The 25,127-nt window shown below is 44.2% G+C and overlaps 1 protein-coding gene across 5 annotated transcripts; it reads right to left on the bottom strand.

Moving 5' to 3' along the window:
• Positions 1–569: 569 nt before the first annotated feature.
• Positions 570–21,690, bottom strand: ZNF121 (zinc finger protein 121). Of its 5 annotated transcripts, none has more exons than XM_010373812.2 (5): positions 21,600–21,665; positions 21,210–21,294; positions 4,259–4,339; positions 3,031–3,107; positions 570–2,045 (listed from the first exon to the last, which is right to left on the bottom strand). In XM_010373812.2, exons 4-5 carry the CDS (start codon positions 3,031–3,033, stop codon positions 876–878), a joined length of 1,173 nt encoding a protein of 390 aa, XP_010372114.1. In that variant the 5' UTR covers positions 3,034–3,107; positions 4,259–4,339; positions 21,210–21,294; positions 21,600–21,665; the 3' UTR covers positions 570–875. The 5 variants fall into 5 exon arrangements, with proteins under 5 accessions (XP_010372114.1, XP_030790772.1, XP_010372113.1 ...); XM_030934912.1 differs by having other exon boundaries at positions 21,210–21,272; positions 21,600–21,619; XM_010373811.2 differs by lacking the exon at positions 21,210–21,294 and having other exon boundaries at positions 21,600–21,690.
• Positions 21,691–25,127: the final 3,437 nt, after the last annotated feature.

The following is a 25,127-nucleotide window of genomic DNA, read 5'->3' as shown; positions in this document are numbered from 1 at the left end:
TAAGGTACTTTACTTAGACGTAACACAACTGCACACAAGAGACTACCATATGATGTAAACCTAACTTATATGCACTGGGAAACCAAAACATTTGTATGATTCATTATTGTGATACTCGCTTTATAGTGGTAGTCTGGAACCAAACTCGCAGTATCTACAGGGCATGCCTGTATCTTATATCAATAGGGTTTCTCTCCATTGCAACATCTTACATACTTAAAAAGGCCTAAGGAAATAATGAGGGCTTTCTGTGTTTCCTATATTGTATGGCCCCAGGGTGAGTTCTCAAATGTTGGATTGTGACCACAATCCAATTGCTTGAGAAGAATGTGTATTAACAACAACTGAAAAAAAAAAAAAAAAGGCCGGGTGCAGTGGTTCATGCCTGTAACCCCAGCACTTTGGGAGGTCAAGGCGGGTGGATCACCTGAAGTCAGGAGTTCAAGACCAGCCATGGCCAACCCCGTCTCTACTAATAAAGTACAAAAATTAGCTGGGCGTGGTGGAGGGCGCCTGTTATCCAAGCTACTCAAAGACTGAGGCAGGAGAATCGCCTGAACCCAGGAGGCAGAGGTTGCAGTGAACCGCGATCATGCCATTGCATTCCAGCCTGGATGATCACAAGAGCAAAACTCTGTCTCAAAAAAAAAAAAAAAAAAAAAAAGAATCCAATGGCGCCCTAACATTCCTAAAATTTATGGGGGACACAGAGAGTACAAGTTCTTTCATGTCTTCAAAGTGAATGGGGATAACTGAAGGCCTCCCCACATTCTTCGTACCAATAAGATTTCTCTTCAGTGTGAATTCAAATGTGGTAATTATGGTATGAGAAATTCCTAAAAGATTTCCAAATTCCTTACATTCAGAGTTTTTCTTCAGTGTGTTTTTAAATGTTTAGTAAGTAAATAAAATCTATTGTAGGCTTTCCCACATTCGTTACATATATAGGGTTTCTCTCCAGTGTGAATTCTAACATGTTTCTGTAGGTGTGAAGAAGCACGGAAGGTTTTCCCACATTCCTTACATATATACGGTTTCTCTCCAGTGTGAGTTCTTATGTGTTCGATGAGTTGTGAAGATGTAGCAAAGGCTTTCCCACAGTCCTTACATTCATAGGGCTTCTCTCCAGTATGGATTTTTACATGATTATGTAAGCTTGAGGAAACAGTGAATGCTTTCCCACACTCCTTACATTTATAAGGTTTTATTCCAGTGTGAATTCTAAAGTGATTCTTAAGGCATGAAGAGCTTCTGAAGGATTTTCCACATACCTTACATTCAAAGGGCTTCTCCTCTGTGTGAGTTTTAAAATGTTCAGTTAGTAGATAAAACCTATTGTAGGCTTTCCCACATTCGTTACATTCATAGGGCTTCTCTCCAGTGTGTATTCGTACATGTTTAGTAAGGCCTGAGCGCCCAGCGAAGGCTCTTCCACATTCCTTACATTGATAAGGTTTCTCTCCAGTATGAATTCTTACATGTTCAACTAGGTGTGAAGAAACAGTGAAGCATTTCCCACATTCCTTACATTCATAGGGTTTCTCCCCAGTATGGGTTCGCATGTGACTATTAAGATATGAAGAATATCTAAAGAATTTTCCACATTCCTTACATTCGTAGGGTTTTTCTACAGTATGCATTTTAACAGACACAGCATGGCTTGTGGAGTAAGTAAAAGCTCTCCCACATTGCTTCTGTTCATAGAGTGTTTCTCCATTGTGAGTTATCCTATTTGCCTGAAGATGTGACTGATCAACAAAGGCTTCCTCACAGTCACTGTATTCAAAGGATTTGTCTCCTATCCACGTCCTCTGGTGAACATTTGGTGGCAGGCTGAAGGCTTTTCTGCACTGATTCAACACAGAAAGTGTCTCTCCAGTAGGGGCACTGTTGTGTAACATGGGAAAGTTTTCTCCATACTCATCACAGTCATAAGTGTCCCCTGTATTTTCAGTTCCCATGTGTGCATTAAGGCATGAGTGTTCACTGAAGAGTTCTCCATTTTCCATAAAGTCACAGAGTTCCTCTCCATTGTGGATTTCTGCCTGTTAATAAAGGGATGAATGATGATTAAAGGATTTTTCAGACTTATCAATAGATCTTACCCATCTGAAATCAGACACATTATTATTATAATTTTTGCCATTTTCATTACATGAATACAGTTGCTGCCCCATGGATTTTTTACAAGTTGAATGAAGAAAACCTGCAAGAACCCTGTGCCATTTGCTCTAAGAACCTTGAAATATTTCCTATATATTTTCATGAAATTGTTTTTATTATCTATCTAGCTACATATGTGATAATCTGTACTTGTGAGAATGCTGAAGCACCAAGTTTTAAGATAGAATTAGGGTATCCCCAAATTCATTATATTTAGAGTATCCCTCTACAGCAGAGGTCCCCAACCTTTTTGGTACCAGGGACCAATTTCATAGATGACAATTTTTCCACAAACAGGGGTGGAATGAGGGTGGGACAGGGACGGTTTCAGCATGATTCAAGAACATTACATTTACTGTGACTTTATTTCTATTATTACATTGTAACATATAGTGAAATAATTATACAACTCACCATAAAGTAGGATCAGCAGGAGACCTGAACTTGTTTTCCTGCAACTAGACAGTCCCATCTAGGTGATGGGAGACAGTGACAGATCATCAGGCTCATAAGGAGCACACAATCTAGAACCCTCACATGGGTGCTTCACAGTAAGGTTTGTGCTTCTATGAGAATCGAATGCTGCTACTGATCTGACAGGCGGAGTAATAAGACAGGCAGTAATACGAGTGATGGGGAATGGCTATACGTACAGATGAAGTTTTGTTCACCTGCCGCTCACCTCCTGCTGTGCAGCCCAGTTCCTAACTCTAATAGAAACAGTGCCAGTGGGGACCCTTGCTCTAGAGACATTCCTCCTGCTTGAGTAAATGTTACCTCTCTCAAATATCTCTCATTTTTGCTGATTCTTTATAACTGAATTCCCAATCTTTTTTGAGTGTGGTAAATAAGAAATCTTAATCTTACCATTTGTATGCCGTTTGATGTTTTAAGCCAAAAAAAATGTTGTTGAAGTGCTGACACTTTGGTTTTAACTTGCCATTCTGAAGTAAAACAGAAAAAAAGAAAAAAAATAGGGTCTGAGAACAAAACGGTAGGTTAAATAAGTCAGAATTATAAAGCTCATTTGTGTTTTTCATATTCAGCACACTCAAAAAAATTAAACAAACATAGATTTGAACAGTTTATCCATGACTAATATTTGGCAATCATAAGGACTTGGGGTCTAAACCTAGTAATTTCTTTTTTTTTTTTTTGAGACAGAGTCTCACTCTGTCACCCTGACTGGAGTGCTGGAGTGCAGTGGCGCGATCTCGGCTCACTGCAACCTCCGCCTCCTGGGCTCGAGCGATTCTCCTGCATCAGCCTCCCAAGCAGCTGGGATTACAGGCATGCGCTACCACATTTGGCTAATTTTGTAATTTTAGTAGAGATGGGGTTTCTACATGTTGGCCAGGCTGGTCTTGAACTCCTGCCCTCAAAAGATCCACCCGCCTCAGCCTCCCAAAGTGCTGGGATTACACGCATGAGCCACCACGCCCGGCAATTTAGTAACTTTTTAAACAATTTATTCTATAGAAATTAAATGAGATAATGAACAGAAATAGTATTATTAGGGAAGGAAAGTAGAAATGATCTGGATAAAAAGCACACGTTAACATAAGCAGGCCGGGTGCAGTGGCTCAAGCCTGTAATCCCGGCACTTGGGAGGCCGAGACGGGCGGATCATGAGGTCAGGAGATCGAGACCATCCTGGCTAACACGGTGAAACCCCATCTCTACTAAAAAAAAATACAAAAAAACTAGCCGGGCAAGGTGGCGGGCGCCTGTAGTCCCAGCTACTCGGGAGGCTGAGGCAGGAGAATGGCGTGAACCCGGGAGGCGGAGCTTGCAGTGAGCTGAGATCTGGCCACTGCACTCCAGCCTGGGTGACAGAGCGAGACTCCGTCTCAAAAAAAAAAAAAAAAAAAAAAAAAAAATCATAAGCAAAAAGATATAAGAGCAGATCATTTGCAAAACCACATGGAAGTCTGGGTTAGATGAAAAGGAGAAATATGGAAAGTTGAAGATACCCTAAAACTTCCAAGTCCAATGGTCCCATGTTCTGTGACAAAGTACATCTTTTAAATATATCTTCATTATGCTTCCCAACATACTGAACTTATCATTGACTAGGAATGTTCTTCACACTCACCTTGGAGAACTCCAGTTGGCAATGTGCTCAACTTTTCCTCCTCCTCGTCCAGTCAAGAGACAGACTGAGTTTGAACAGGTCCTGTACAGAGGGAAAGATACATCAATGGAAGAGGCTTATGAAGGAAACGACAAACATAACCAAGAAAAAATAACTATATTTCTAAAGAGAGTAGTGAAACTACTTTAAAAGAGCTCAAATTTCATATATCTCATCTTTTTGTGCCCTGAGGAGACTGGTTATCTCTGACCAAATACCCACTATTCAAACTTAAATACACATTTAAAACCATTAAAGACTGGGCGCAGTGGTTCATGCCTGTAATCCCAGAATTTTGGGAGACTGAGGTGGGAGAATCACCTGAGCCCAGGGAGGTTGAGGCTGCAGTGAGTCATGATTGTGCCACTGTACTCCCAGCCTAGGCGATAAAGTAGACTCTGTCTCGAAAAAAATTAAATAAAAACCATTAAAACGTGTATCCAAATAGGTAATGCAAGTGCAAAGAGAGATCATTATTTTGTTTTTTGGTTTTCTTCTGAGACAGAGTCTCACTCTGTCACCCAGGCTGGAGCACAATGGCACGGTCTCAGCTCACTGCAACCTCGACCTCGCAGGTTCAAGTGATTCTCCTGCCTCAGCCTCCCGAGCAGCTGGGATTACAGGCACCCACCATCAGGTCTGGCTAATTTTTTTTTGTATTTTTATACAGACAGGATTTCACCACATTGGCCAGGCTGGTCTTGAACTCCTGACCTCAGGTGATCCGCCCACCTCAGCCTCCCAAAGTGCTGGGATTACAGGCGTGAGCCACCGCGCCTTGCTGAGATCATTTTTTTTTTAAACAATATTGTCAATAGTTTGAATATTGTGTCTTTTGTAGCTTTTTTAATATCATGGGTAATATTACATCTCTCTTTTTTTTCTTTTTGAGACAGATTTTTGCTCTGTCACCCAGGCTGGAGTGTAGTGGCACAATCTTACTCACTGCAACCTCTGCCACTGCCCACCCTGGTTCAAGCAATACAAAAATTAGCCAGGCGTGGTGGCAGGTGCCTGTAGTCCCAACCACTCAGGAGGCTGAGGCAGGAGAATGGCTTTTACTCAGGAAGCGGAGTCTGCAGTGGGCCGAGATCGTGCCACTGCATTCCAGGCCGGGCAACAGATCAAGATTCCGTCCAAAAAAAAAAAAAATCAGAGAGGTTCTTTAGGACACCCCTGAAATAAAGCTATTTCTTATGTTCTCAGGGCTGAAATTGTTATAATTAATGAGGCTCATATGCCAGAGCCTCCCTGGCATAATGTGAAGAAGAGAATCCTAGAGAGACAGGAGTGTTGCACTGGATTTACTATGTGTCATCTGTATAGCCCACTCCCCCACCCTTTGTTGACAGAGCAGAAGACACTCTCTGTGTCACAAAGGTTATTGAGAGTAGTGGGAGGAGTATCGTAATTCTTGAAAAGTCCTGTTGGTATTCTCCTTCATAGGACAGGTATGACTGCAAAGAATACCATCAGTGAGATGAGTTCCCTGTTGTGTTTTGTTGTGTTTTGTTTTGTTTGTTGAGTTTTGCTTTTGTTGCCTAGGTTGGAATGCAATGACGCAGTTTAGGCTCACTGCAACCTCTGCCTCCTGGGTTCAAGTGATTCTCCTGCCTAAGCCTCCCAAGTAGCTGGGATTACAGGCACCTGCCACAACACTAGGCTAATTTTATTATTATTATTTTTTTTGTATTTTTAGTAGAGACAGGGTTTAACCATGTTGGCCAGGATGGTCTCGAACTCCTGGCCTCAGGTGATCTGCCCGCCTAGGTCTCCTGAAGTGCTGGGATTTCAGGCGTGAGCCACCGTGCCCGGCCGAGTTCCCTGCTTTCAATCGAGATGAAGGGGGGACCCGGCCGGGCGCGGTGGCTCAAGCCTGTAATCCCAGCACTTTGGGAGGCCGAGACGGGCGGATCACAAGGTCCAGCGATCGAGACCATCCTGGCTAACTTGGTGAAACCCCGTCTCTACTAAAAAAAATACAAAAAACTAGCCGGGCCAGGTGGTGGGCGCCTGTAGTCCCAGCTACTCGGGAGGCTGAGGCAGGAGAATGGCATAAACCCGGGAGGCGGAGCTTGCAGTGAGCTGAAATCCGGCCACTGCATTCCAGCCTGGGCGACAGAGCAAGACCCCGTCTAAAAAAAAAAAAAAAAAAAAAAAAAAAAAAAAAAAAAGAAGGGGGGACCCAGAATAGCAGAAATCAAGACAGTAGTATTTAGTCACCAAAGACAAGGTGAGAAAATCAACTATCAAGGACAGTGGAAATGTACCAATAATCAGAATGCCCTGACCTACAGAGGTCTGTGGTGGTGGCTAACCGATCGTGGTGTCCCCAGAAATGAACTAGATAAGCAGTTAACAAATCCTACTCTAAGGAGCCACAAAATATATGTTAGGCATTAGGGGCCACATGGTCTCTGTTGCAGCTACTCAACTCTACTGTTGTAGCATGGAAAACACCATAGAAAATGTAAACAAACGAACACGGTTGTGCTCTGATTAAACTTTATACATAAAAAACACGCAGAGGGACAGACATGGCCCATGGGCCATAGTGTGCCAATCTCTGCACTTGAATACTGCTCTATCCATGTAAAAAAGTCTAAACTACAGTAGCCAAAAACTAGACTTATCCCAGTGGACAAATCATAACCTCTCACTCAATTACCACACCAAAATCATTCATAAATCATGAACTTAGCCATTTTTCAAAATGTAATGTCTTTACTAGATAAATCAACATAATTTCTGTCACTTGGTATGCAGGCACTGACATAGCTAATGTCTCTTCTCCATACCAATTTGAAAAAAACAAGACTCAGTTACCTTTCACCTGGCAGGCCCAACAGTGTATCTTCACAGCATTGCCCCTAGCATGTGTCAGTTCTCCAGGTCTCTGTCTAACTTAGTCCCCAGAGAAAATGACATTCAATGAAACACCACACTGGTACACTATGTTGACACCACTATACTGATCATATCCAATGAATAGGAAGTAGAAAACACATTTTTTTTTTTTTTTTGAGACGGAGTCTTGCTCTGTCGCCCGGGCTGGAGTGCAGTGGCCGGATCTCAGCTCACTGCAAGCTCCGCCTCCCGGGTTTACGCCATTCTCCTGCCTCAGCCTCCAGAGTAGCTGGGACTACAGGCGCCCGCCACCTCGCCTGGCTAATTTTTTGTATTTTTAGTAGAGACGGGGTTTCACCGTGTTAGCCAGGATGGTCTCGATCTCCTGACCTCGTGATCCGCCCGTCTCAGCCTCCCAAAGTGCTGGGATTACAGGCTTGAGCCACCGCGCCCGGCTGAAAACACATTTTTAAAAATTAGAGACAGGATCTTACTCTGTCACCCAGGCTGGATTAGAGTGGTGGCAATCATAGCTCACTGCAACCTCATATTCCCGGGCTCAAGCAATCCTCCTGCCTCAGCCTCTCAAGCATGTGGGACTACAGGCACATACTACCACACCTGGCTGATTTTTTAAAATTATTTTATTTTATTATTATTATTATTTTTTTACTATAGACCTGAGGTTTCACTATGTTGCCCAGGCTAGTCTCAAACAATTCTCCCACGTCAGCTTCCCAGTGTTAGGATTACACGCATGAACCATTGTGCCCTGCCTGAAAATACCTTAGACAGCTTTATTAGAAGCATGCAGCATTAATGGTTCCAAAATGTAGTACAGAAGCAAGCTGGTTTCAATCCCCTTACAGAAAACCAAAACCAAATATACTTTGGGAAAATTATCACCAGCAATGTCCCTGATCTCAAATATAAAAATTAGGCAGTTTCTGGGGCTACAAAGAAGTGAAAAAACTCCAAGAAGACGTTAAGAGAATCAAATTTCCAAGAACATGGAAAATTTCTACCAATTCACAGTTTCTACACTGGAAAAAAAAATGAGATCAAGGTGGACAACTGCCTTCTCCACCATCCTGGGTTCCCTGGTAAAAGATCAGTCCCTCCCTGTCTCAACCCACAGGAAGCATCACACAAGTGTCTGAAGGGAGAAACATCCCTGACGACATCCAGGGACAAAGAGGGGAGGCAGGACTACCATCGCCAGCCCTGGAAACTCTGTTTTATATCTCGGCCAAAGGAGAAGTCAAATCAGAGTGGCTGTTCAGGAGCACCATACTGTAGGGGTATGCTACACAGGTCACCTGGGCATGAACACACAGCCAGCCTGTCCACAGTGCTGGAATATGCCCTTTAGGACTCCCTCATTCTGGATGGACAGTATTCTTGATAGTTTGCTAGAGCAGAGGCAAACGTGGGCTTGATTCCATCTAGTGCTGAAAAGGAGGCAGTGACCTAGGGAAATTTTAAAGAAAGAAAATCACTTTGGGAGGCTGAGACAGGCAGATCGCTTAAGCTCAGGAGTTCAAGAACAGCCTGGGCAACAGGATGAACACCCGTCTCTACTAAAAAGTACAAAAAGTAGCCAGGTGTGGTGGCGTGCACCTCACCTACTCGGGAGAGGACTGCTTCAGCCTAGGAGGCAGAGGCTCCAGTAAGCCATGATCATACCACTGCACTCCAGCCTGGGTAACAGAGAGACCTTGTCTCCAAAACAAACAAACAAAAAAAAAAACAAACAAAAAAAAAAAAAAAAAACAAAGCAAAAACAAAAACAAAACAACAACAAAAAAACAAACAGGTAAAGAAAACATATCCAATAAAAACCACAAGGCAGACAAAGACTGTAATAAATAATCCTTCAATGCAGACACAAATGTACATCCACAAGAAACAGCAAATGGGAACCATGACCTCCCAAAATGGACAAAAAAATTACCAGTGACTGAAATGACAATACGTGAGTTCCCTAAGAATTCAAAATAGCACTTTTAAGGAAATACAGTGATCTCCAAGATAACACAGAAGAGCAACTCAGAAATGTGTCAGAAAAAAACTTTATATTAACAACAACAAAAAAGAGCAATCTTGTAACTGAGAAATACTTAAAAAAATTCACAGTAGAGGCTCTCAATAGCAAAACGGATCAGAGGAAAGATTCACTGAGCTTGAAGAAAGGCTATTTGAAAATATAGCCAGAGGAGAAGAATGAAAAGGAACTAAGATTGTCTGCAAGATACAGAAAGTTACCTTGAAAGACCAAACCTAGGAATCACTGGTGTTCAAGAGGGAATGCAGCAAGTGCAAGGGTAAGCTTTGAAAGCTTATTAAAGAAATAACCAAAGATTCCAAAAATTGAGAAAAATATAAATATCCAGGTACAGGAAGGTAAGACGACACCAAACAGATTCAACCCACATATGACTACTACAAAGCATCCAATAATCAGACTCTCAAAGGTCAAGGACAAAGAAAGGACCTTAAAAGCAGTAAGAGAAAAAAAGCAAATAACATATAAAGGACGCTAACTGGTCTGGCAACAGGATTTCTCAATGGAAACCACACAGGCCAGAAGGGAGGAGGATGACATTTTCTTTCTTTCTTTTTTTGTGAGACGGTCTCACTCCACTGCCCAGGATGGAGTACCATGGCACAAACATGGCTCAGTGCAGCCTTTATCTCCTAGGCTCAAGCCATACTCATCAGCCTCCCAAGTAACTGGTACTACAAACGTGCACCACCATGCCTGGCTAATTTTTCTATTTTTTTGTAGAGATGGGGTTTCACCATGTTTGAAATGCTTGTTTCCCGGTGTGGAAAGAAATAGCACGTGAACATAAATTTAATTCATTTAGCAAGGCCATTTTTATCTTTTCTGCAGAAAGGGCACACTCCCCAGCAGTTTTGCCATGAGAATACACCGAACAAAGGAGACAGGGTCATTTATAACCTGACACAACCACCCTACTGCTGTGTCCAGTTTCCATTGGCTGGAAAGGGACCTCACATTTTGTATTTCTTCTGACTGGCTAGCAACTTAGAACTTTTTAAAAGAGGCAAAGGCACAGGAGAACAAAGGAAGAAGTAACTTGTGGAATGCTGAGAAGGGTAAAAACCCCTTCAAATAAGAAAGAGGGGCCGGGCGCGGTGGCTCAAGCCTGTAATCCCAGCACTTTGGGAGGCCGAGACGGACGGATCACGAGGTCAGGAGATCGAGACCATCCTGGCTAATACGGTGAAACCCCGTCTCTACTAAAAAATACAAAAAACTAGCCGGGCGACGAGGCGGGCGCCTGTAGTCCCAGCTACTCGGGAGGCTGAGACAGGAGAATGGCGTGAACCCGGGAGGCGGAGCTTGCAGTGAGCTGAGATCCGGCCACTGCACTCCAGCCTGGGCGGCAGAGCAAGACTCCGTCTCAAAAAAAAAAAAAAAAAAAAAAGAAAGAAAGAGGAACAGGCTATGACCAATGCTTGCTTGGACCAGTATAAGCATGCCAGGGCAAATATTTAGGCTAAACTGTGGGAGCGAAGAACATAAAGTACATTGATTTCTTTATTACAGCTAGCAGATATTTAAGAATGTTAACACAGGTCTTTGAAAAAATTTTGCTTCTAAAAAAAGTTATTTATTCCTCATTAGACGGGAAAAAAAAAAGTCTTTAAAGAAAAACCTCTACTTTACTTTCTACAACCAAGTTGCCCAGGCTAGTCTCAAAGTCCTGAGTTCAAGCAATCCACCTGCCTCAGCCTCACAAAGTGCTGGAATTACAGGCATGGGCCACCTTGCCTGCCTATGGGATGAAATTTTCAAAGTGCTGGAAGAAAAAAAAAATTGACATCAGGCCGGGCGCAGTGGCTCAAGCCTGTAATCCCAGCACTTTGGGAGGCCGAGACGGGCGGATCACGAGGTCAGGAGATCGAGACCATCCTGGCTAACACGGTGAAACCCCGTCTCTACAAAAAAATACAAAAAAAAACTAGCCGGGCGAGGTGGCGGGCGTCTGTAGTCGCAGCTACTCAGGAGGCTGAGGCAGGAGAATGGCGGGAACCTGGGAGGCGGAGCTTGCAGTGAGCTGAGATCTGGCCACTGCACTCCAGCCTGGGCAACAGAGCGAGACTCTGTCTCAAAAAAAAAAAAAAAAAAAAAAAAAATTGACATCTAAGAATACAGTATTCAGGCCGGTGCACTGTCTCACACCTGAAATCTCAACACTTTGGGAGGCCTAGGCGGGCGAATCACCTGAGGTCACAAGTTAGAGACCAGCGTGGCCAATGTGGTGAAACCCCATCTCTAATAAAATTTTAAAAAAGTTAGCCTAGTATGGTGGCACATGCCTTAGTCGCAGCTACTCAGGAGGCTGAGGCAGGAGAATCATTTGAACCCAGGAAGCAGAGGTTGCAGTGAGCCGATATCGCGCCACTGCACTCCAGACTGGGTGACAGAGCAAGACTTCATCTCAAACAAAAACAAAAACAAAAAGAGATAAAGAAGGTCACTATAGCTGGTCATAGTGGCTCACGCCTGTAATCCCAGCACTTTGGGGACGCCGAGGTAGGCATATCATGATGTCAGAAGTTCAAGACCAGCCTGGCCAACATGGTGAAACCCCGTCTCTACTAAAAATACAAAAATTAGCCAGGCGTGGTGGCGCATGCCTGTAATACCAGCTACTCAGGAGGCTGAGGCAGGAGAATCGCTTGAACTCAGGAGGTGGAGATTGCAGTGAGCTGAGATCACACCACTGCACTCCAGCCTGGGAGACAGAGCAAGACTCTGTCTCAAAAATACAAAAAAAAAAGAAGGTCACTATGTAATGATAAAGGGGTCAATTCAGCAAGAGGATATAAAAACTGTCAATATTTATGCACCCAACACTGGGGCACCCAAGTATATAAAGCAAATATTAATAAATCTAAAGGGAGATACACACTGCAATACAGTAATAGTAGGGGATTTTAACACCCCACTCTCAGTGATGGACAGATCATCCAGTTAGAAAATCAACAAAGAAACACAAAAGAAGTTAAGCAATACACTAAACCAGAAAGGCCTAACTAAAACAGGACATTTTATCCTACTGCTACAGATTTATTCCTTTTCTCAGCATATGGAATATTCTCCAGAATAGACCATATCTTAGGCCACAAAAAAAGTCTCAACAAATTCAAAAATGTAGAAATCATATCATCTTTTCTGACCACAAAGGAATAAAACTAGAAATCATGAACAAGAGGAACCTTGATTCACAGTCTCAAAATGGTGGCTCATGCCTATAATCCCAGCACTTTGGGAGGCTGGCACAGGAAGACTGCTTGCACCCAGGACTTTGAGACCAGCCTGGGCAACATAAGGAGACCCTACCTCTTCAAAAAAAAACAAAACAAAACAAAACACAACGGAACATTGTTTCGGTATGTTGACATATCAAAATCCATGGGGCAAAAGCACACAGAAATTTGGAAATTACAGTATTTCCTAAAACAAATGAAAGTAAAAATACAACATACCAAAATCTATGGGATAAAAGCAGTACTAAGGGAGTATTTTACAGCAATAAACACGTACATACAAAAAGTAGAAAGATTTAAAATAGGCCGGGCGCGGTGGCTCAAGCCTGTAATCCTAGCACTTTGGGAGGCCGAGACGGGCGGATCACGAGGTCAGGAGATCGAGACCATCCTGGCTAACATGGTGAAACCCCGTCTCTACTAAAAATACAAAAAACTAGCCGGGCGACCTGGCGGGCGCCTGTAGTCCCAGCTACTCGGGAGGCTGAGGCAGGAGAATGGCGGGAACCCGGGAGGCGGAGCTTGCAGTGAGCTGGGATCCGGCCACTGCACTCCAGCCTGGGCGGCAGAGCGAGACTCCGTCTCAAAAAAAAAAAAAAAAAAAAAAAAAAGATTTAAAATAACCGGATGATACCCCCTAAGATACTAGAAAAGCAAAAACAAACCAGACTCACAATTAGATCAAAAGGATAAAGACCATAGCCAAATAAACAAAATTGAGAATAAAAAACAATACAGAATATCAATAAAACAAAGTTGATTACTTGAAAAGATAAAATCAACCAACCTTTGGCTAGACTGAGGGGAAAAAATGACCCAAATAAAATAAAAAATGAAAAAGAAAACAGAACAGAAACCATAAATACATAAATACATAAACATAATACATAAATACATAAACATAAATACAACCAATCATTAGAAACTATTGTGAAAAACTATATGCCGACAAACTGAAAAGCCTGGAAGAAATGGACAAATTCTTGGGCGCGTACAACTACCAAGATCGAACCACGAAGAAACAGAAAACCTCAACACACCAATAACAAGATTGAAGCCATAACAAAATGAATCCCATGAAAGAAAAGCCCAAGACCTGATGGCTTCACTGCTAAATCCTACCAAAAACTGAAAGAAGAATACTACTCGAACTCCGCAAAAAATATTGAAGAGAAGAGAATATTTCCAAACTTGGTCTACAAAGTAAGCATTATTCTGATAGCAAAACCAGACAAGAGCACAACACCAAACTACAGGCTAGGCCGGGTGCGGTGGCTCACGCCTGTAATTCTAGCACTTTGAAAGGCTGAGGCGGGTGGATTACCTGAAGTCAGGAGTTTGAGACCAGCTTGGCCAATATGGTGAAACTCCATCTCTACTAAAAAAAAAACACAAGTGGCTCATGCCTGTAATCCCAACACTTTGGGAGGCCGAGGTAGGCAGATCACAAGGTCAGGAGATCAAGACCATCCTGGCTAACATGGTGAAACCCCGTCTCTACTAAAAATACAAAAAAATTAGCCGGGCATGGTGGCAGGCGCCTGTAGTCCCACCTACTCAGGAGGCTAAGGCAGGAAAATGGCATGAACCTGGGAGGCGGAGCTTGAAGTGAGTAGAGATTACACCACTGCACTCCAGCCTGGGCAACAAAGAGACTCCGTTTCAAAAAAAAAAAAAAATACAAAAGTTCTCCGGGCATGGAGGCATGTGTGCCTGTAGTCCCCACTACTCTGGAAGCTGAGGCAGAAGAATCGCTTGAATCCAGGAGGCGGAGGTTGTGGTGAGCCAAGACTGAGTCATGTACTTCAGCCTGAGTGACAGAGCAAGACTCCGTCTCAAAAAAGAAAAACAAAGAAAAAGAAAAAAAGTAACCAAAAATGTGAAGGAGCTATGCAAGAAAAACTCTAAAACACTGATGAAACAAACTGCAGAGGACACAGAAAAAAAACTGGAAGATATTCCATGCTCATGGATTAGAAGAATATTGTTAAAATGACAATACTACCCAAAGCAATTTACAATTCAGAGCAACCCTTCTCAAAATACCAATGAAATTCGTCACAAAAATAGAAAAAAAATCCTAAAATTTATATGCAATCACAAAAGACCTTAAACAGCCAAAGAAATACTGACCAAAAAAACAAAGCTGGAGTGACTGGGTGCGGTGGCTCACGCCTGTAATCCCAGCACTTTGGGAGGCTGAGGCAGGTGGATCATGAGGTCAGGAGTTCAAGACCAGCCTGGCCAACATGATGAAACCCCATCTCCACTAAAAATACAAAAATTAGCCAGGGTGGTGGTGCGTGCCTGTAGTTCCAGCTACTAGGTAGGCTGAGACGGGAGAATTCCTTGAACTGGGAGGCAGAGGTTGCAGTGAGCCGAGATCACACCACTGCACTTCAGCCTGGGAGACAGAGTGAGACTCAGTCTCAAAAAAAAAGAAGAAAAAAAAAAAAAAGCTGGAAGCATCCAACTGCTTGACCTCAAAATATACTACAAAGCTACCATAACCCAATCAGTATGGTACTGACATAAAAACAAACACATAGGCCAGGGACGGTGGCTCAAGCCTGTAATTCCAGCACTTTGGGAGGCCGAGACGGGCGGATCACGAGGTCAGGAGATCGAGACCATCCTGGCTAACACAGTGAAACCCTGTCTCTACTAAAAATACAAAAAAAAAATTAGCCGGGCGAGGTGGCGGGCGCCTGTAATCCCTGCTACTTGGGAGGCTGAGGCAGGAGAATGGCGTGAACCCGGGAGGCGGAGCTTGCAGTGAGCTGAGATCTCACCACTGCACTCCAACCTGGGCGACAGAGGGAGACTCAGAGGGAGACTCGTCTCAAAAAAAAACAAACACATAAGATCTATGGAAGAAAACAGAGAACCTAAATATAAATCTACACATTTATAGACAGCTCTTTTTCAACAAAGGCACCAAAAGCATACAATGGGAAAATAGCAGTCTTTTCAATAAATGCTGCTGGGAAAACTGAATAACCATATGCAGAATGAACTAGATGTCATCTCTCAGCATAAACAAAGTCAAAACAGATTAAAGATATGTAACACCTGAAACCATAATGCTACTAGAGGAAGAAACTGGGGAAACAATCCAGGAAATAGGTCTGGGTAAAGATTTCTTAGGTAAGACCTCAACAGCACAAGCAACAGGAGAAAAAATAAACATGAGATTACATCAAACTAAAAACTTCTCCACAGCAAAAGAAACAATTAACAAAGTGAAGAGACAACCTACGGTATGGGAGAAAATATTTACAAACTATTCACCTGACAAAGATTAGTAATCAAAATATATAAGGAACTCAACTTGATAGCAAAAAAAAAAAAAAAAATCCAATCAAAAAATTGGCAAAAGGTTAGAAGAGCTGTTTCTCATAAAAAAGACACACAAATGGCCAACAAGTGTACGAAAAAATGCTCAACATGGCTAAACATCAAAGAAATACAAATCACACATAACTACAATGAGAAATCATCTCACCTCACAGAATGGCTTTTATAAAGACAGGGAATAACAAGTACTGATGAGGATGTGGTGAAAAGATAATCCTTGTATGCAGTTGATGGGAATGTAAATTAGTACAGCCACTATAGAAAACAATATTCAGGTGTGGTGGATCATGCCTGTAATCCCAAAACCTGAGGCTGCGGTGGGAGGATCACTTGAGCCCACAAATTCGAGACCAGCCTGGGCAACACAGCAAGACCTGTCTGCACACACATGCACACACAAAACCTGTCAGGCACAGTGGATCTTGCCTGTAATCCCAGCACTTTAGGAGCCCGAGGCAAGTGAATCACTTGAGGTCAGGAGTTCGAGACCAGCCTGGCCAACATGGTGAAACTCTGTCTCTACTGAAAATACAAAAATTAGCTGGGCATGGTGGCATGCGCCTGTAGTCCCAGGCAGAAGAATCACTTGAACCCAGGAGGCGGAGGTTGCAGTGAGCTGAGATCATGCCACTGCATTCCAGCTTGGGCAACAGTGAGACTCTGTCTCCAAAAAAAAAAGAGAGGTTGAGTCATTGGTAAAATATACAGGTAGAAGAAATAAGAACTGGCCGGGCGCGGTGGCTCAAGCCGAGACAGGCGGATCACGAGGTCAGGAGATCGAGACCACCCTGGCTAACACAGTGAAACCCCGTCTCTACTAAAAATACAAAAACTAGCCGGGCGAGGTGGCGGGCGCCTGTAGTCCCAGCTACTTGGGAGGCTGAGGCAGGAGAATGGCGTAAACCCGGGAGGCGGAGCTTGCAGTGAGCTGAGATCCGGCCACTGCACTCCAGCCTGGGCGACAGAGCGAGACTCCGCCTCAAAAAAAAAAAAAAAAAAAAGAAATAAGAACTGGTGTTCAATAGATCAGTAAGGTGACTACATTTAACACTCATCTCCTGTACATTTCAAAACAGTTAAGAGAATAATTTGATGTTCCTGCAATAAAGATAAATATTTAAGGTGACAGATATCCTACTTACCCTGATTTGATAACATAAATGTATCAAATTATCACATGTACACAGAAAATATGTACATCTATTATGAATCAAAAACTTTTTTTGAATTGTAAAATAGGAGGTGGGAGATTCTGGGGCCGCCATGTCTGTGGGTAAAAATACTCCCTTGTCTGGATCATGTAAAGACATCCCTGCAAGATGTCACTCCAAGTTATTTCACCTAATACCGCCTACCACTAAAAAGAAGCAAGGAGCCATGATTATGCCCTTGCACTCCAGCCTGGGTGATCCAGCAAGACTCTGTCTCAAAAACAAAAAAAACACAAAAACTCAAGATGGAGGTTTCTCAAAAAACTAAAAATAGAACTATCAATAGAACTATCATCTGTAGACCTCTTGAATTTTGGAGGCAATATATACATTTGCATGTGCTTGTTTAACGTCCCACAGACTTGCCTGTAAGGATTCTAGTAGTTTCAACTGTAGACAAGAGCAATTTCAGGCTGCAGTGCAGGCTTCCCAAGCACTTGGTCCACCTGATCAAGCAGACCCAATGAAACTCAAAGTGTACATGTTAAACAGCATCCTATTTATTGGAATGCTCTGGCATGCACCAACAGAAGATGTAGAGTACAGCCCTCTGGTATTCCAGTCAATCCATGCCGTCTTGTGCAGATTAACTGTTTTTCTTTTGAGAAACAAGTTGTGGTTTGCCATTAGCACATGATAGAGAATGAACAACTAATCATGGGACATGAAGTAACTAAGGCGGAACTGAGTAATTTGAGACTTTATCGTTCCCAAAGCATGAAGTACATACTGTCAGACCTTATCAAACAATGGTTGTCAGCTTCTCCTCTGGACCCAATTCCAAGTTTGTAGGAAATCGCATGAAATAAAGGAATATTTACACATACCATGAGAATCCAATCAGAAATATCTGATTGTATGACTTTCTAAAAGAATGAGTGTTGTTAGGAATAACACTCAAAATCCTAAGGAAGTTGAACACTCGAACAAAGAATTATTAGCAAAGCAATTTTACTTCTGCGCAGAGGGGTGCCTCCTTGGCCAGTCGCCATGAGAGCACACCTGAACAAAGGGGCACGAGAGCCTTTATTCCAGATGCAAGTCCTGCCCCTATACCCTTTCCCCATTGGCCAGGGTTGGGTTGTACAATCTAAACTAATCCCGGTTGGCTAAACATTTGATTTTTTTTAGATAGTGTGGGCACGCAAAAGAAAAGTGGAGAGGAAGGAGAAGGGATGTCTGTAACGAGCTAGGAAGTTAGTCCTCTTTCCAAATGAGGAAAGGCATGTGAGCTGGTACTGATAACGCTTGGTACTGTGGTGTGCCTGGGCATCTAACAAAGGCAAAAAGGAGAAAAAAGGAGAAGGGTGGGGGGGTACTATAAAGTAAAGAATAAAATATTGATGAGATTATTTGAAGAGAAATCTCATCATACCCCACAGTGTGACTCTCCGAAAGTCAATATAATATACAATAATAACTGTTTTAGATAAAAAGACACTGAAAACATTAACAATTTGCAATGTAAAAATGGATACATTTTGAATGGATCTTAGACCAAAAAACATTCAAGAGCATACGTTGAATCAATGCAGAGAATTTTAATTAAGCAAAGTAGACATTAGATGACATTATTATTTTTTACTTAAGTGAAATACTAGTATTGCGGTTTCAGAATGACAATGCCTTTTTTTTAGGAGATGCTTTACCAAGTATTTAAAGGTCAAGCATCAAGTGTGCAATTATGCTCAATTTACACTCAAATTGTTCACCATAAGATGTATTTACCTGAGGAGAAAGAAAACAAGCACAATGCTAAAAAAGTAAGTGTTTGGGCACAGTGGCTCACACCTGCGATCCCAGCACTTTGGGAGGCCGAGGCAAATGAATTGCCTTGGTTCAGGATTTTGAGACCAGCCTGGCCAACACGGTGAAACCTCGTCTCTACTAAAATACAAAAAAAAAAAAATTAGCTGGGTGTGGCGGCGTGTGCCTGTGTCCCAGCTATTAGGTGTCAGGCCTCTGAGCCCAAGATAAGCCATCATATCCCCTGTGACCTGCACGTATACATCCAGATGGCCTGAAGCAACTAAGAACCACAAGAAGCGAAAACAGAGGACATTCCGCCATTGTGATTTGTTCCTGCCCCACCCTAACTGATCAATTGACCTTGTAACATTCTTCTCCTGGAGAATGAAGCTCAGGAGCTCCCCACTGAGCAGTTTGTGATCCCCGCCCCTGCGGGGATCTCTGTAAAGAGAACAACCCCCTTTAACTGTAATTTTCCACTACCTACCCAAATCCTATAAGACTGCCCCACCCCTATCTCCCTTTGCTGACTACTTTTTCTTCTTCTTTTTTTTTTTTTTTTTTTGAGATGGAGTCTCGCTCTGTCACCCGGGCTGGAGTGCAGTGGCCAGATCTCAGCTCACTGCAAGCTCCGCCTCCCGGGTTTACGCCATTCTCCTGCCTCAGCCTCCCGAGTAGCTGGGACTACAGGCGCCCACCACCTCGCCTGGCTAGTTTTGTATTTTTTAGTAGAGACGGGGTTTCACTGTGTTAGCCAGGATGGTTTCGATCTCCTGACCTCGTGATCCACCCGTCTTGGCCTCCCAAAGTGCTGGGATTACAGGCTTGAGCCACCGCGCCCGGTTCTGACTCCTTTTTCGAACTCAGTCCCCTGCACGCAGGTGATTAAAAGTTTTATTGCTCACATAAAGCCTGTTTGGTAGTCTCTTCACATGGACATGCCTGACACTAGGGAGGCAGAATTACTTGAACCTGGGAAGCAGAGGTTGCAGTGAGCCAAGATCGCACCTGTGCACTCCAGCCTGAGTGGCAGAGCGAGACTCTGTCTCAAAAAAAAAAAAAAAAAAAATCCAGACTGGGTGTGTTAGATGTTCAAGTTTTACTTAGGATCAAATTTTTCGGAAAAAAAAATGTAAAAACTACACTTAGCATAATAAAGCCTCCACCCTGGTGGCCACTCCTGTAATTACAGGCTCACTCCTGTAATTCCAGCTCTTTGTAGGCTGTCGGATGGATCACAAGGTTAGGAGTTCGAGATCAGCCTGGCCAGCATGGTGAAACCCCATCTCTACTAAAAATACAAAAAAAAAAAAAAAAAATAGCTGGACATGGTAGTCCCCGCTACTCGGAGGCTGAGGCAACAGAATCGCTTGAATCCAGGAGGTGGAGGTTGCAGTGAGCTGAGATTGCTCCACTGCACTCCAGCCTGGGCGGGAGAGCAAGACTCCGTCTCAAAAAACAAACCAAAGCCTCCATCCTTTCTTCCTGTGGGCCCTGTTTTAAGGCTCTGTGGGGGAAGTACAGGCCTAGGAACTTCAGATGAAGAGAACAGCTGTGTATTACTGCCTTTCTTTTTTTTTTTTTTTTTGAGACGGAGTCTTGCTCTGCCACCCAGGCTGGAGTACAGTGGCCGGATCTCAGCTCACTGCAAGCTCCGCCTCCCGGGTTCACGCCATTCTCCTGCCTCAGCCTCCCGAGTAGCTGGGACTACAGGCGCCCGCCTCGTCGCCCGGCTAGTTTTTTGTATTTTTAAGTAGAGACAGGGTTTCACCGTATTAGCCAGGATGGTCTCGATCTCCTGACCTCGTGATCCGCCCGTCTCGGCCTCCCAAAGTGCTGGGATTACAGGCTTGAGCCACCGCGCCCGGCCCTACTGCCTTTCTTACTTTCTTTTGTTTGAGACGGAGTTTTGCTTTTGTCGCCCAGGCTGGAGTGCAGTGGCAGATCTCGGCTCATTGCAACCTCGGCCTCTCAGGTTCAAGCAATTCTCCTGCTTCAGCCTCCCGAGGAGCCGGAATTACAGGGGCCTGCCACCACCCCTGGCTAATTTTTGTTATTTTTTACTGAAAATACAAGGTTTCATCATGTTGGCCAGGCTGGTCTCACCTCAGCCTCCACCTCCCAAAGTGCTGGGATTACAGGCGTGAGCCGGCACGCCTGGCCTGCCTTTCTTTTGTAAAGTCTTGTAGCTGGTAACAACAACAACAAAAAATCAAGTCCAGGAAAATAAAAATAAGAAACTAAAGGCTTACAGTCTACACGTGTTCATATTTACATACAGAAATAGGCACGCCCTAAACGACTATATTTTTTTCCATCCGAAAGTAGTGAGTCAAAAATAAGTAAAGGACATAAAGACAATGCCAGATTCTCAGACGATACATTTTTTAGCAAAGAAATGGAAGTCAGAGCCCTCTTGAAACCAATTTTCTGCCGGTGCTCACCAGAAACAGGCCGGAATCGCCAGGTTCCTGAGGCGGGGGGATGCGGGGCCGCAGCCAACCTGACTGGAACGCAGAAATCCTTTTACTTTCGGAAAGAAAAAAAAATTCACAAAGGTTGCTTTCCAAGCTTTTGAAGAGGGGAGCACAGCGGTTGAAAAGACTCCAGAAAACACTGCGCGGAGGCGGGACAAACACAATTCCCGACCTGGCCCCTGACCGGGACCGACTGAGCCTGCGGCCTCTCGCAACTGGCCGCGCCGGGAGGACAGACAGCCCCTGGAGAAGACAGTGAAACGAGGCGGATCCCAGAGGCTCCTGGGCGACCGCGCTCAATCGTTCCTTTACCACCCCCGCTACTATCTCAGGGATCCCCAAGCAGGCGGAACTCACCACAGCAACGGCGGACTCCACCGCGATAAAGGCGAAATGGCACTGACCATGCGGAGCCAGCGCCGGAAAAGATGGCGATGGCGCGCTGACGTCACTTCCGCTCGGAGCCTAGGCCCGGGCGGGGCTCCTGGGTTCGAGTTTCAGCCACGTAGGACCCATTCCAACACAGAAATTCTAGTTTCCTCCTGGGTGGTTGCGGACAAGTCTGGGGTTGGCTCGGGGAGGGGGATGCAGAAACAGGTCCAGAGCAAAAGGTGAGGTTAGAACCGGGCCTCTGGAAGGAACTGTGGGGCCCATACTCCGGGGCGATTTAGAGGTGGGACCAGGCCTAGCCATCGGTTCAGGTGGCCAGACCCACTGGAAGGGCAGGGATGGGGGATGGGACGCACCCCGGGGGATGCTCCTGCATAGCTTTTCCCTGTTGCCCGCAGTGGCTAATGCCTGTAATTCCAACACTTAGGGAGACTAAGGCACGTGTATAGCTTGAGTCCAAGAGTTCAAGACAAGCGTGGGCAAACTAGCAACATCCTTTCTGTGGGCGGCAAGCCATCCAGGTGCTAAGGCAAGAGACTAAGGCACGAGCTGTTGCGGTATAATAAAATATATAAAATAAGAATAGTTATACTAGATTAGATATAGATCATAGATATGATTATATATGAATATAATTAATCATTAGTTTGTAGCAATTACTCTTTATTTCAATATTATAATAATCCTCGCTCTATAATCATAACCTAGGTAAAACCAGGCCATACAGAGATAAGAGCTGAGGGGACATAGTGAGAAGTGACCAGAAGACAGGAGTGTGAGCCTTCTGTCATGCCCGGGCAGGGCCACCAGAGGGCTCCTTGGTCTAGTGGTAACGCCAGCATCTGGGAAGATGCCCGTTGCCAAGCAGACTGTGGTCTAGCGTTAGCGTTAGTGTCAAGGAAAAATACCTGCTACTTAGCAGACCAGGAAAGGGAGTCTTCTTTTCCCCAGGGGAGTTTAGAGAAGACTGTACTCCTCCACCTCTTGTGGAGGGCCTAACATCAGTCAGGCCCGCCCACAGTTATCCGGAGACCTGTCTCCCTATGATGCTGTGCTTCAGTGGTCACGCTCCTAGTCCGCTTTCATGTTCCATCCTGTACACCTGGCTCTGCCTTTTAGATAATAGTAGCAAAATTAATGAAGATACTAAAAGTCTGATGTGCAGAAATAATGGTGTAAGCTGTCTCTCTCACTCCCTCTCTCTCTCTCTGCCTCGGCTGCCAGTCAGGGAAGGCCCGCTGTCCAGTGGACACGTGACCTACGTGACCTTACCTATCATTGGAGATGGCTCACACCCCTTACCCTGCCCCTTTGTCTTGTATCCAATAAACATCAGCGCAGCCTGGCATTCGGGGCCACTACCGGTCTCCGCTTCTTGGTGGTAGTGGTCCCCCGGGCCCAGCTCTCTTTTCTTTTATCTCTGTCTTGTGTCTCTATTTCTACAATCTCTAGTCTCCGCACATGGGGAGAAAAACCCACCGACCCTGTGGGGCTGGACCCTACACCTTTCTCTATTAAAATATATATATATGTGTGTGTGTGTGTGTGTGTGTGTGTGTTGTGTGTAGCTTTTTTGTATATATCTCCTCATGTTCCTAGAGCCTTTCCACAATTCTTCCATATTGATAAACCTGCCAGTCAATGGCATGGTCTATCTCTTCTATTCAGTCAGGCTTTCTGTAGGCCTTTATTTCTTCATTCTTTCTTTCTTTATGTATTTATTTGAGATGGAGTCTCGCTCTGTTGCCCAGGCTGGAGTGCAGTGGCGCGACCTAGGCTCACTGCAAGCTCCGCCTCCCGGGTTCAAGCAATTCTTCTGCCTCAGTCTCCCGAGTAGCTGGGACTACAGGCGCCCACCACCACACCTGGCTAATTTTTTTGTATATTTAGTAGAGACGGGGCTTCCCCGTGTTAGCCAGGATGATCTTGATCTCCTGACCTAGTGATCCGCCTGCCTTGGCCTCCCAAAGTGCTGGGATTACAGGTGTGAGCCACCACGCCTGGCCAAAAACAAGTATTTCTATTATTTTTCTGATTTCTATGATTTACCACATGGGCCAGGACCACATTTCCTACATTATAAAATAGCACTGACACCAGACATTCTCCCCAGGTTTATTCAGAAATGTAACATAATCCCAATAAAAACATTAAAAGTTTTTTCTGGAGTTAGGTACATTGATACTAAAGTTTATGTGGAAGAACAAACATCTGATAATAACCAAGAAAAGAAAAATAAAAGCAATGATGAGCAGCAGATGTTAAAACATACTATTGACAGTTTTCACACAAGGCAAATAATCAAAGTATATTAAAATAAAATAAATAAGACATACTATAAAGCCTCTATAATTAAAACTATGTGGTACTAGCACATGAAACAGAAACAGACTAATAAAATATCTAAAAATAGACCCAAGAACACGTAGAAATTTGGTTCATAAATTAATTTTGCCAAGTGCGGTGGCTCATGCCTGTAAACCTAGCAATTTGGGAGACCAAGGCTGGAGGATCACTTGAGGTCAGGAGTTCAAAACCAGCCTGCCCAACATGGTGAAACCCCGTCTCTATTAAAAATACAAAAAAATTTAGCCAAGCATGGCCTGGAATGGGGTGCCTGTAATCCCAGGCCGAGGTAGGCGGATCACAAGGTCAAGAGATGGAGACCATCCTGGCCAACTTGGTGAAATCCCATGTCTACTAAAAATACAAAAATTAGCTGGGCATGGTGGCGGGTGCCTGTAATCCAGCTACTCAGGAGGCTGAGGTAGGAGAATCGCTTGAACCCGGGAGGCAGAGGTTGCAGGAGGTCGCTCCCCTGCACTCCAGCCTGATGATACAGCAAGAATCCGTCTCAAAAAAAAAAAAAAAAAAAAAAAAAAATTTAGCCAAGCATTGTGGTGGGCGCCTGTAAGCCCAGGTACTCCAGAGGCTGAGGCAAGAGAATCGCTCAAACCTGGGACGCAGAAATTGCAGTGAGCCTAGACTGCGCCATTGCACTCGAGCCTGGGCAACAGAGCAAGACTCCATCTCAAAAAAAAAAAAGGCCGGGTGTGTTGGCTGACGCCTGTAATTCCAGCACTTTTGGAGGCACAGGCGGGTGGATCACCTGCGGTCACGAGCTAGAGACCAGCCTGACCAACATGGAGAAGCCCCGTCTCTACTAAAAATACAAAATTAGCCAGATATGGTGGCACATGCCTATAATCCCAGGTACTCGGGAGGCTGAGGCAGGAGAATAGCTTGAACCCAGGAGGCAGAGATTGCAGTGAGCGGAGATCGTGCCATTGCACTCCAGCCAGGGCAACAAGAGTGAAACTGTCTGGAAAAAAAAAAAAAAGTGGCATTTCAGATAAATGGGACAAAAAATGCCATTTGTAATGAAAGGTCTAAGATAGCTGGTTAGCCATCTGAGAAAATATGAAATTAAATCCATACTTCGGCCGGGCGCGATGGCTCAAGCCTGTAATCCCAGCACTTTGGGAGGCTGAGACG

The sequence above is a fragment of the Rhinopithecus roxellana genome, chromosome 8, assembly GCF_007565055.1.
Source record: "Rhinopithecus roxellana isolate Shanxi Qingling chromosome 8, ASM756505v1, whole genome shotgun sequence".
In the NCBI taxonomy this organism is placed as follows: Eukaryota; Metazoa; Chordata; class Mammalia; order Primates; family Cercopithecidae; genus Rhinopithecus; species Rhinopithecus roxellana.
Note: the sequence above shows the minus strand (reverse complement) of the source record. Positions and strands in the feature narration are given on the sequence as shown.